This window comes from Psammomys obesus, unplaced genomic scaffold, assembly GCF_907164565.1.
Source record: "Psammomys obesus unplaced genomic scaffold, mPsaObe1.curated_primary_1811, whole genome shotgun sequence".
Classification (NCBI taxonomy): domain Eukaryota; kingdom Metazoa; phylum Chordata; class Mammalia; order Rodentia; family Muridae; genus Psammomys; species Psammomys obesus.
Window position 1 is genome coordinate 1 of NW_026591367.1, and position 13,391 is coordinate 13,391.

The following is a 13,391-nucleotide window of genomic DNA, read 5'->3' on the forward strand; positions in this document are numbered from 1 at the left end:
CACACACACACACACACACACACACACACACACACACACACACACACTTGTGTCCTTATGTTAGCCCCATTTTCATATTCCTCTTTCTTAGATACAATTAAGGCTCAGTGAAAGAATACAGAAATCAAGAGTCCTGAGCTTTTGTTCTTTTTGTTTGTTTTATTTCATGTGTCTAGGTGAGTGCCTGCATGTATATATGTGCATGCTTGCATGTAGCCTACACAGAGGCCTGAAGAGGGTTTCCCCTGAAACCGGAGTTACAAGTTGTTGTGAGCTGCTATAAGGGCGCTGGGAACTGAACTTAGGTCCTCTGCAAGAGCAGCCTGAGCTCTTAGCCCCTAAACCATATCCCCAGCCTGTTTTGTTTGATTTTGTTTGAGATGATTTTATATAGCCCACACTGGCCTAACTTGCATTTAATTCAGGCCTGAACTAATCTTCTTGCCTCTACCTCCTAAGTGCTGGGATTACACAGAATTATTTGTGAAACACAGAAGCCTGATTTGGCTGAAATATAAATATGATCCCAGTATCATATTCAAAATTGTTTGATATAAACAAGATGCTGAAGTGGAGCTTCATACATACCTTTACTTTCTGAACATCCTACTCTAACTACATGTGTGTATGTGCATAGTTGACATATGTGTATTATTGTGTATGTGCGGGTACATATATATCATGTCCCATGTACGGAAGCCAAAATGTAATTCCCAGGACCAGGTCATCAGGCTAGCAGAGCAAGCACTTCCACTTGTTGAACAAATACTTTCTCAGCTAAAAAGAGAACTTTGTTAAAAAATATATTATTTTACTTAAAATTCATATAATGGCTAGGGTTATGGCTCACAACCATCATCAAATCAATTGAAAGTCTAAAGCAGAATTATAGGACCTTTGAAGCTAGCCTCAGCTAACTAGCAATTACCAGGCCAACCACAGCTACATAGTAAGATCCTGCATCAACAAAACAAAACACCCCAACCAACATAACCTGCTCCAGAAAGAAAGAAAAGGAAAGCTTACCATGTATTCTGAAGGAGCCATAAACTCAATAGTAGCATTCTGGACTTCGGGTCTTTTGTGAGGTTCTCCATAAACTCTGGTTAAAGGGTTGTACATGAATTCTTCAGGAACTGTGCAATATAACAATTTATTAATAAGAGGATTAAGTCAATACCCCGCATCTGGATTTTTATTAATTTAGATGTAATTAATTTAATCCAAGCTAAAAATAAAAGAACAGATTGACTTTTAAAAAGGGTTCCTTTTAAATTCCTCCAATAGATGGCAGTAACAGGCTTTGCTGACAACTGTAATCACAGCGACGTTCCCCAGCAACTGATGTCCTGTCTAAATTCTTACAGCTGATTTCAAAATAAGCTTGAAAAGGTGATTAAAATTAAAAACTCATTAGATGCCAGTTGTTTTCCTAAATCTCCCTATTGTACGAAGACATTAATCTTTGACATAGAAGGTATAAAGACTGGCTGCTTCCAGAAAGTGAAGGTGCCAACTGTTTCAGGGTGAAAGCCATGAGGGATCAGCAAGTTTCATTATCACCAATTACCTTTATACAATACCAAATGTCTCTACTTGTAATGCACTATGCTCAGGATACTTTAGGAATTAGCTAACCAGTAATTAATTGTTTATAAATTAAAATCCTTAGGCTGGGGGAGAGAAAAAAATAATCCTTAGGCTGGATGAGGTGGTGGATGCCTATAATCCCAGCGTGTGAGAGAGAGAGGCCACGGATCACCACCAAGTTAGACGGCAGCCTAGGCTACATAGTAATAAGTGCAAGCAAACCTGGGGTATAGTGTGAGTCCCTCTCTCAACTGCTGAAAACTTGACACGATGGATGGAAGACCTGACTCCCACCAACTTGTCCTCTTAACTCCATGTGCATATTGTGGCATGTGTACTGGGCCCTCACCCGCAACACACACAAAGTAAACAAATGTGATGAAGAAACAGCAAATAAATCACACCACCACCACCCTAAAATCCTTATGTACTCACAAGGTAAACTAGTTGATTAAGTAGCTCAACAGCGTATAAAGGGGGCTACAGCCTTTACTATTAAAGCACACACACTTAGGATTTTAAAGGTGAACTTAACACTGATTTTTTTTTCCCGAATTTTTATCACATAAAAAAATAACCTGGTTTTGTTTTGTAGCCCAGGCTGGCCTTGGCCTCCTCAAGGGCTCAGATTACAGGTATGACATCATACTCAGCTAAGTCTCTAGTTGTTTTGTTTGTTTGTTTGTTTTCAGTTTTTCGAGACAAGGTTTCTCTGTGTAGCCCTGGCTGTCCTGGACTCACTCTATAGACCAGGCTGGCCTCGAACTCACAGAGATCCACCTGCTTCTACCTGCTGAGTGCTGGGATTAAAGGCATATGCCATCCTAAGACTCAAGTCTCAATGAAATTTCTTCCAAAAAAAGACATTGCTGGGAGTGTACCTCTTCAGTTACTGATCGCTGTGTTCAACTAGCCTAGTACTGCTCTACTCTCTTCAAAAGCAGGGAGTGATAAGGCGTGGTTACTTTGTGGCCTTACTTTCTTTTATCCTAGGGTGGGAAATTACACAAAATAATCTCAAAATAAAAGTGTTTCAGGCTGGAGATACAGCTTGGCTGGCAGAGTGCTTCCTAACATGGAAGAAGTCAATCTCAGCACCACAATATCAGGTGTGGCAGCACGCAGCTGTGATGCTGGCACTCAGCAGGTGGAGAAAAAAGGATCGGAAGGAAGGTAAGGTATCCTTAGCTGCACAGTGATTTGAGACTAGCCAGGGATACATGAGAAACTGGCTCAAGATAAAACGAAACAAAAACATTAAACTGTACTGTGAACTATTCCATTGATATGCTCAGTGTAATAAACGTAAAACATGGTCTCAAAATGATTATTATTCCATTTCTGCCCCAAAGTACACATTTATAAGTATAAAGGTATAAAAAATATTAGCAGTAGCTATCTGAACTAAAGAACTGATTAACTGTATATCAAGTAAATAAAAGGGTCGTTTTTCTTTTGGGACAGGCTTTCACCATCACTACTATACTCCCCAGTGGCTAGGGCTGCAGATTCATAAGCTATCTTTGTCTGTTTCTCAAGACAGGGTCTCTCTCTCTACGTAGACCAGGCTGGTCTCTCATTCAGGGATCTACCTGCTTCTACCTTACAAATAGAGGGATTATTAGAGTGGTGAACAACCATGCCTTACCCTTTTTTTTGTCATTTCATATCTTTATTATCTTGTTTCTCTACATTGCAAATTAAAAGTAGAAAATGTTTTAAGGGCTGGAGAAACAGCTCATCTGTAAGCAGGTAGACTGCTCATGAGGCAGCTCACGGCCACCTGTAACTCCAGCTGCAGAGGGATTAGATGCCTCTGGCTCCCAAGGGCACCTGCATTCATCAGGGACACATACCTACACATATACACATAATTAAAACAAATATGGTTTGTTTTTTTTCCCCTTGGTTTTTTGAGATAGGGTTTCTCTGTGTAGCCCTGACAGTCCTGAAACTCAGAGATCTAACTGTCTCTGCCTCCTGAGGGCTAGGAGGCACAAATGTTTTTAAGAAAATGTTTCAAAAAAAGCATACCATCATTGACTCGATAACATAAGTTACATTTCCACCTTCTTTGATCAAGAAAGTTGACGAAAGGGTTGATGTAAGTCCTGCATGAACGGCATCTCACAATGGTACTAGAGGTGACCACAGGCAATTGCTGAAAATAAGCAGAGGAAGGTGTTAAAGGCGTAATCGCCAAGCTGAACAAGTGGATTTAATCTATCCCTTCCAAGTAACTGGTAAGACATTTTACCTTTGGAGTGAAACCCAGGGCAAAGAGTGTGGGCCTAGAGGCTCATACTAGAGGCCTTAGTGCTAGGGGAAGAGACAGGGCTACTGCAGGTCTGAGGCTAGCCTGGGCTGCACAGCAAGAGTTACTCTCGGAACAGCACATGGGGGTGGCTTCCACAATAAAATGCATCCATTAGAAAAGACAGTCACCCTGCAGAACCAAGGCAGCACACAATACAATTTGTTTTCAGGGATGATGGCAAAGAAATAGGAACAACATTCTCTTTTGATTAGACAGGTCTGACCATGTTGCCCAGGTTAGTTTCAAACTCCTGAACTCAAGGAATCCTTCTGTCTCAGCTAATAGAGGAGAAAGTACATTCTAAAACAATGAAGAATGAAACTGTTACAGAGTTTTTATTTTATATTAAGAGGTCTACTTAATTCTCCCAAGAACTACGACAAACTTAAACAGCATTTAACATTTATCATCTATATTAAGAGTTATGGGTCAGGGAGCTAGGTGGGTGGGTAAAAGCACTTTGCAGTATAAACCTGACACTGTGAGTTTGAGCCCACAGCCCAAGTCAAAAAACTGGATGGTGTGGCAAGCATCTCTAACTCCACCAATTCTACGGTGGGGTACCACCTGCACGCTTTCCAACTCACATATCTATATCATACGCAAAAATAGTAATAATAAATAAATAAATTTCTCAGTCTTCATATAAAAAGACTTCAATTAGGGAGGCTAAGCATTGTGACCCATACCTGTAATCGTAGCACTTCAAAGGCTGAGGCAGAAGGATTATTAACAGTTTAAGGCTAGTTTGAGCTACATAACAAGCAAAGTAGTATTCTCAAACAAAAATCCATAACAGGGTTGGGTAGCACAGCCCTCATCTAGCATGCATGAGGCCATCACTATAATTCCCCCGTATCACAACCACCAAAATCAAACAATAAAATCCTACCACCCACACACTGATTCTCAAGAGCATGTGGATTCCCAGAGAATTAGGGAAAAAGCAATCTTCGTTTCTTACATTTTGAACAACTTTGATTTTATGTTAATTATAAATGTGTGGGCAGCAACTTCATAGAACAATTGACTTCACTCCAAGAGTAGCAGAGTGGGGAAACTATTTTAATGGTAATTTACCACTTAGTTAAATGGAATAGCTGTCTTTGTTTTTTGCCTCAAACTTCAATTGCTCCTGTCTTAGTCTCCCGAGTACTGGAATTACAAGTGTAAATCACCAAGCCTGCGTCTATTTTTTTCTTTTAGTTATGCCCAACCATATATCAATCCTTGGATTTTTCAGTAATACTTCATTTAACTTGATCTTAAATCATAATAAAATTGTTGGTTGAATTAGAAAATAAAAAAGAAAATAACTGTCACACAACAGAACTTTATATTCATTCTTACATTGTTGCAAAAATACTTCACCACTTAGATAATTTTCATAAGACATCTACTTTCTCTAAAGAAGCATACCACTAGGTCCTTAAAAGGGTGGAGCAGCAGCCCCAAAGGAAGCTTGGCTTTATTCAGTAAGGCCTGAGTCTGAGGGATGCTGGTCAGCGTGCATCGAAATAACCTGTTGGGGGAGAAAAAGTACAAGTCAATTGCTGCTACAAGTCATTATTTTAGGACAACAGCAAAAAAAGATAAAGGGTTCCTATGTCAGATCAGATTAGAAATGAATCACAGACTTTCTTTAATTTTATATTATTAAAATATTTAAACTGCATGTATGACCATGCATAACCCTGACTCCAGCACCCAGCACTCCAGTTGAGGTGCTAGGATTGCACATTTGAAGCCAGCCTGGCCATAGTGAGACCGTGTTTCAAACTAAAAACAGGCTGGATGGTGGTGGTGGACACCTTTAATCCCAGCACCTGGGGGTAGAGGCAGGCAGATCTCTGTGAGTTTAGGGCCAGCCTGGTCTACAGAACTACTTCTAGGGCAGCCAGGACTACACAAAGAAACCCTGTCTCCTGGGGGTGGGGAAAAAAAAAAAAGAAACTAAAATAAACAATTAAGTTAAAGACTTACTAACCTGGCTTCTGTGTAAAACCATCTGGACTAATAACTAATTATTACCTTGGAATTAGGAGGTGATGACTCAAATCCTCAAACAAAAACTCTTTTCATTAATTAATTACTTAACATATTTATTTATTATTTGTTAGCTGGGTTTGGTATGCTGCTGGTCTTGAACTGCTAGACTCAAGTGTCCTCCTATGTCTCTTACCAAACAGCTAGGACTACAGGTGCACACTCACTGCACCTGGTCAAAATTCACAGAAGAACAGTTTTACTAAAGCTTTTTAAAATATTACTTCAAAATAACAAATTGTACAATTTTTGAGTCTTTGCTACATATATTTAAATTATTTAGGGAATAAAGAGTTGAGTATGGTGTCTTCAAAGCTGGGAGACTAAATCAAGGTGAATAAAGTTTGAGGTCAGGCTAGGTATGGCGGTGCCCCCAGCACTTAGGAGTCAGAGACCAGAGGATCTCTGTGAATTTGAGACCAGCCTGGTCTACACAGTTTCAGGACAGTCAGGGCTACATAAATAAACCCTGTCTCAAAACAAACAAAACTAATTCCTGTTCTTTGGGATATAGCTACACTAATGATCATGAATATAATTTATTAAAGCTAATAAGAGCAACAATCAATTCAATGGACATAAACCCATTTTCTAGCCTCCTATTTTTTCTTTTTAAAGTTCTAGAACAGTTTTATTAGTGTTTAAAACAAAACAAAACACGAGGCCAGGCAAGTTGCAGTTCTTACAAGCTGCCATGCTGTTAGCTTAGAAGTCAGATACAGAGAGGACAAGAAGCCACGTGGAGGGGGAGATGTCAGAGAAATAGTAAGGAAGCCCAAAGTATTAGGGAAAGGATGCTAAGAACAGGGGTGAGAGGAGAAGGAGCCACGCTTTTGAAGGTAACTCAGAAAAGGGGTAGACTTAAAGAGCGGCACGGCTGTACGCTGTAAGAGACAGCCAACCTTACTTCTTAATTTAGAACATACAACCCTCAGGAGAGCAATACAAGACTCCATCTTGTACTGTCTACCTGTGCACACCACTTATTCACAACATCTAGGAAAGCACACCAGACAACTTAAGAACAGATACTGCCATGTTTAATAAGAAACGGCATTTGACGCCTTACTCTGGGTTACAGTTGAGTTTCTGGATGTCTTCATGCAAATTTGGGACCGGAGGCTTCAAAGGTGTTGAGGGAAGCATGTTTCTTTCTTGAAGAAGATTGACAACTCTTAGACCCTCTGGATGTAGACTTAATCCACTCATGCTTGCAGTTAAATGATTAGCACCTAAGGGAGTCTGCAGACAGTTTCAAAGTGAGTAACCTTAGTAAGTGTGTAGGGCTCGGCTACAAGAGCATCATCTAAAATTCATGTTTAGGTTCTAGAGTAGTATGCAAATACAAAAGCTTTAGAATAATAAGAAAAAAAAATCTTGAACCAAAAGGTAAGAAATATTAAAAAAAAAAAAAAAAAGAAAGAAAAAGAAAGTTTACCTGAGTAAAGGCCTGGGGGCCGCTTGGGTAATTCAGGGAGGGTGGTGGCATTCCAGCCGCACTAGGTGGCGCTGTGTTCTGGTAGCCTGGTGGCAGTGAGGGGTAGGCATATCCCACACTCCGGCTTGTTTGGGGGTTCTGATTAGCAGGCTGTGGTGCTGCTAGAAACAAGGCAACTTTTGAGTTCTAGTTTATGTTCCAGATGTTTAAAATCACTGTAAAGATCCACTAAATTATGAGAATTATAACTTCAATTCTTCTTAATTATAGTTTCAGTTATCAATTTAAAGAGAAACAATCATTAGTAACAAATAATAGCATGATTAAAATCTAGCTAATATAGCCATAAACATATAGAAAAAGTTTAGCATAGTTAATTTACTTCCATATTATATAATACATTTCATTTTTAGACTAAATTTTCACTTAAGAAACTTTAGGTACATGAATTTAAATATATAAAACTGATTACAGTGCGGCTCATAAAGGTCCGATTCTACAAAGAAGAAACTAAATGCCTACAAGTTGGTACATGTGCATAACATAAACTTTTCACTCAGTTCTCTACAATGAACACTTATTACTTCTATAATCAGAAAGAAAGAGAAATGTTCATAGCATCTCACCCAAGAAGCCACCTCCTTCAATTTCATCATAAGTACTATGAGTCACCATAGATCCATTACTGGCATTTGCTGTAATACCTAAAAAGGAAATTCATCAACAAGATTTAAATAAGAATGACTGCCATAGGTTCTTCAATAAATAAATTAATATCTAAAAATTTAGATAACCTTTGAAAGACTAATTTAAATCACAACCTATCAAAAATGTCAAATGTTACATATACCTTTAAACACACCTTTAATCTAGCACTGGAAAGGTCGAAGCAGGCAGACCTCTGTGAGTTTGAGGCCAGCCTGGTTTACATAGTGATTTCCAGGATAGCCCAGGGTACATTATAAAACCCTATCTCAAAAACAAAACCACCTGGCCAGGCAGTGGTGGCACACCTTTAGTTAATCCTAGCACTTAGGAGGCAGAGGCAGAAGTTCAAGGCCAGTGTGGTCTATAGAGTAAGCTCCAGGACAGCCAAGGCTACATAGAGAAACCCTGTCATGAAAAACAAACAAACAAACAAACAAACAAACAAAACCCAAACCCACCACAAACAACAACAAAAAATCCAGCTGGAGCGAATGCTCAGTGGTTAAGAGCACCTTTGCTCTTCTAGAAGACCAGAGGTAGGTTCCCAGAACCAACAGTAGGTAGCTCACAAATGTCTGCAACTCCAACTCCTGGGGGAACCTGGCGCTCTCTTCTTGTGTCCAAGGGCGCTGCACACATGTGTAAATACCCTCACACAGAGAAATAATCAAAATAAATATTTTAAGGTATCTGACGGATCAACTCAAGCCTGAGGGGTAAAGAGTTGATCACTAGGACACATATGCTGTAGTAAACCAACGCCAGCAAGTTGTGCTCACGCTCACACACACACAGACACACACTCGAACATGCATAATGAAAATGCATTTTAAAATTAAAAATAAATTAAACAAAGTTGAACTTTAATCCTGACACTTGGAAGGTGAAGACAGAAGGAGTAAGAGTTTAAGGTTCTCCTCAGCTACACATTGAAGCTAGCAAGGGCTACAAGGGAGCCCATCTCAGCCAGGCACAGTGGCACTTGTCTTTAATCCCAGCACTCTGGGAGGCAGAGGCAGGTGGATCTTTTTGAGTTGGAGACCAGGTCTACAAAATGAGTCCAGAAGAGAAACCCTGTCTGGAAAAACAACAAACAAACAAACAGCAACAAAAGAACTCATCTCAAAAGAAACAAACAGACACGAGCAAACAACAAAACCTCCAAACAAGGAAATGCTGACAAGGGCGTGAGAAAGCAGAACTCTTCCACACTGCTATTGGGAATGTAAAACAGAAGAGCATTACAGAAAAGCATCCAAGTGCCTCAAAAACTTAAAATTAGGAATACTGAAATTAGTATACCAAGAGACGCCTGAATTCCCCCTCACTGAATGCTCCACACATCAGCCAAGATATGGAATGTGCTTAAGTGTCCAGCATTGAATAAATGGATAAAGAAACTGAAGTGTATCTACACAATGAAATATTAGTCATAAAAAGGAAGGACAAATACTGTATTAAATGAAACAAACTAGGCACAGAAAGACAACTATTACACATTCCCATGCACATTGAGACTAAAAGAGTTGATCTCAAAGAATTAAAGAGAATTGTAACCAGGTGATGAGAAAGGAGGTAAAAGAGAAGTTGGTTATCAGTTACAAAATTAGTGTTAGGACAATTTCTGGAGTACTACACAACACAAGGGTGACTAAGTTAAAAACAATTTACTATGTTTCAAAAGTATCTAGAGGGCTTTTGTTTGTTCTGACACAACTCTCACTAAACAGTCCAAGCTGGCTTCAAATTCAAGATCCCCCTGCCTCAGCTACAAAGTGCTGACAGGCATGTACCACCACATCTGGTTTAGAAGACATGATTATAAATGTTCACCAAGGAAGGGAATGACAAATGCTTGAGACAGCGGGAATCCTAATTATTCTGACTAGATGGATCATCACACATTATACATCTGTCAAACCATCACAATCCACCCTATAAATAGGTGTCTGAAGTAGTATTTTAAAACTTTATTTTAACTTTATGTTCATTGGGGATTTTGCCTGCTTGTATGTCTGCTGGGAATTGAACCCGGGTCCTCTGGAAGAGCAGCCAGTCCTCTTAACCCTTGAGCCATCTCTCCAACCCCTTAAGGAGTAATTTTTAAAAAGCTCAAATATAAAAATAAATGAAGCTGGCAGGAGAAGGACCAGGAATATCTTACTGGTTGAATGATTGCTTAGCACACACAAGCCCTGGGGTTCAATTCCGAGCTCAGCAAATAAAAAGAAAGTTGCTGACCTGGAGAGACAGCTCAGTGGTTAGGAGCACTGGGTAAAATTGGATAGTAGTAGTTTCTACAACCTTTCTATTGCTCTACCAGGTCTCAGGTGTTGTATGAATAGTCTCGCCAATCATTAAAAGTGAACCCAGCTAATTGGATAGAGGTTTTGTTTTGTCTTTTGGAAAATGTCAAGACAGGGTTTCTTTGTGTAATCCTGGCTGTCCTGGAACTGCCTCTATAGACAAGGCTGGCCTCAAACTCAGAGATCGCCTGCCTCTGCCTCCCAAGTGCTGGGATTAACGGCGTGCGCCACCGCCATCAGCTGGATAGAGACTGAAAGGTATCTTTGAAGACAATTATTCTATATTTATAGAGACTTTCTGATCGTTACTGTTGGACTAACTCAAGAACTGGAGACACTGCTGCATGGATAAAAACTGTATGATAGAACTGACTTTGGCTTCATCTCAGTGAAAGTATGAAGCATATTTCATGATACTTTTGAAACTTCTTTGAAGTTATCACTGTAAATTTATAAAGAATTTTCAACTGACTTTCATTTTCAAAGGGTTAACTCTGTAGCACAGTCTGACCTGAGTGGGGGGGTTATAGAGATTTATGATGTGCTAAGTTAGAACAGTACTATATGAAGCTTTATTTTTACTTTTAAAATTCTTCCTAGGCTGGAGAGATGGCTCAGTGGTTAAGAGCACTGTCTGCTCTTCCAAAGGACCCAGGTTTAATTCCCAGCATCCACATGGCAGCTCACAACTGTCTATAACACCAATTCCAAGGGATCTGACACATTCACACTAATACACATAGAATTAAATAAATTATTTTAAAATAATTCTTCCTAATTTTAACATATACTGTATGCCAAAGTTTATGAAGTTTTCTGGTACTTTTTATTGTATTTTATTTATAAATATTTGTTATAAATGCATCTTTCATGGGTTGAGATAATATCTTTACATTTTTGTGTAGCAAATTTCTATTGCTATGAAGTTCTTTTATTTTTGGTTCTGATAAGTTAATATTATTAATAAAGTACTATTTACTTAGTATTAAAAAAAAAAGAGCACTAAATACTCTTCCAGAGGACCCAGTTCAATCCCCAGCACCCATATGGCAGCTCACATCTGTTCTACAACTCAGTTGTAAAGAACCTGATGGGTTTCTGGCTTACCTGGGTACCATGCATATGGTGCAGACACATGCAGGCACACCCAAACACAGAGACAAAGGGTGTGTGCTTAAAGGGGATTGTTTGCTACAGCACAAGAGTAGGGTGTTGACCTAGCACACACACAAGATCCTAGGTTTTATGCTCAGCACTGCAAAATAACAACAAACAAAAACAAATAACACAGATAAAAAGTAAAATGCAAGTTTTTAAAAATTTGCTTTTTGATATGGGATATCATAATGCAGTACAGGCTAGCCTCTAAGTTAGACTCCTAAATGTTGGGATTACAGGTAGGTGTGTGCCACCAAAAGCACTAATGTTTCAAATAACTTAGATGCAGCTTTATGGAAAAGAAACATGAACTTGGAAGGAATCTTTTTTGTTGTTCCCTAGAGATCGAAGAAGGATCCTAAAATATTCTAATACTAATGTATTCTAGGAAGAAGATTCTAGAGTACAGAACAGATACCACATTCTTCTTTCCGTCCAGCTGAGACATGAGCAGTGGCTTTGCCTTTGATTCGCTTACCATCATGGCTGACAGCTGAGTTAAACGATGGTGGGAGTGCAGCCCTCGGAGGCGTTTTCTGGGATGTGAGGCCCCGGTTGGGAGGTGGGCCTGTAGCTGGAGGGGGCCGGTTGGGAGGCAGGCCTGCAGCTGGAGGGGGCCCGGGAGGAGCTCCTGGCTGAAAAGTGGTAGGCAGAGGAGGATTCTGTAAGGGAAGTGCAGAACCTATGGAAACATGGGTTTTTCATGTCACGTAAGAACTTAAGACAAAGGTCCCAAACAACTTTTGCTAAAACCAAGTAGACTTCTAAATTGACATTTTAATAAAAATATCCACCAAAATGTTAACAGAGACAATGAACTTCCTAAATTTGTAACTCTACGTGCAGAGTTTTCTAACTCTTTCTTCCTAGGCTTCTTATCTGCCAGTTCTTAGTGCAATATAAATAGACCAGCAACCCATAACCTCAGCACTCAGGTTGCTGAGAAGAGGATCAGCAAGCTAGAAGCCAGCCTGGGCTCCATAGTCAGAACTCCTCACCACAGAGCGACATACACACATTAGCACCAAATCACTTCTAGGATAAACAGAATATTCCGATTATCTTTTTCACTAATTGATCATAAAAACTTTAAGAGGCCATGTGAAATATCCCAAAAATAAATTAAAATGAATAAATTTTGTCAATTTTTATCATATCAAATTTGCATTTAAAAATACAAGTTCTCACTAGATGGTACAGGGTGACACCAAACATGATGTGATCCTCTTGCCTCAGTCTGCAGTTTACTCGTGTGCATGAGACCATGTCTGCACATTTTGTTAATTGTTTATTTTTTTTTGAGTATCATACTAATTTTCCAATTTTTTATTTATTTTGTTAGGTTTTATTACAGTAAAAGCCGTTAAAATGAGATGACAGGGCATTCCTGTCTTGGTGGCTCTGTACTATCATTGAGGGGAGTTCTTTCTCACTTTTCCCTAGTAAATCCACATGCACTGCTTAAAGATGAGATGACGCCAGGTAATGTCGACAAATGTCTTTACCAGCACTCAGGAGGCAGAGACAGGGGATTTCTGAGTCCAAGGCCAGCCTGGTCTTAGAGTGAGTTCCAGGACAGCCAGGACTACACAAAGAAACCGTTTCCAAAAAAAAAAAAAAAAAAAAGGCAGCAATAATAAATAAATAAATAAATAAATAAATAAAATTTAAAAAAAAGAAGAGAACCAACTTCCAGAAGTTGTCCATGATCTCCAAATTTGCACCATGACATTTGTACAACTTACACACTAGGCAAATAAAGAGGCTCTTGTAGATGACTGTGTTTGATTTCAAGAATCCACCCTGGGTTTTACAAGCATCAATTCCT

General features: G+C 39.3%; 1 protein-coding gene across 1 annotated transcript; it reads right to left on the reverse strand.

Annotated features, from left to right (window-relative positions):
• Positions 1-1,026: 1,026 nt before the first annotated feature.
• LOC129679151 (protein transport protein Sec24A-like) lies at positions 1,027-12,245 on the reverse strand (the record flags this gene model as incomplete). Its single annotated transcript, XM_055610072.1, is given in 7 exon segments — positions 1,027-1,136; positions 3,625-3,751; positions 5,327-5,429; positions 7,023-7,195; positions 7,392-7,552; positions 8,018-8,095; positions 12,042-12,245. Coding segments are annotated over 7 exon segments (956 nt in total), but the record flags the coding sequence as incomplete, so codon positions are not given.
• Positions 12,246-13,391: the final 1,146 nt, after the last annotated feature.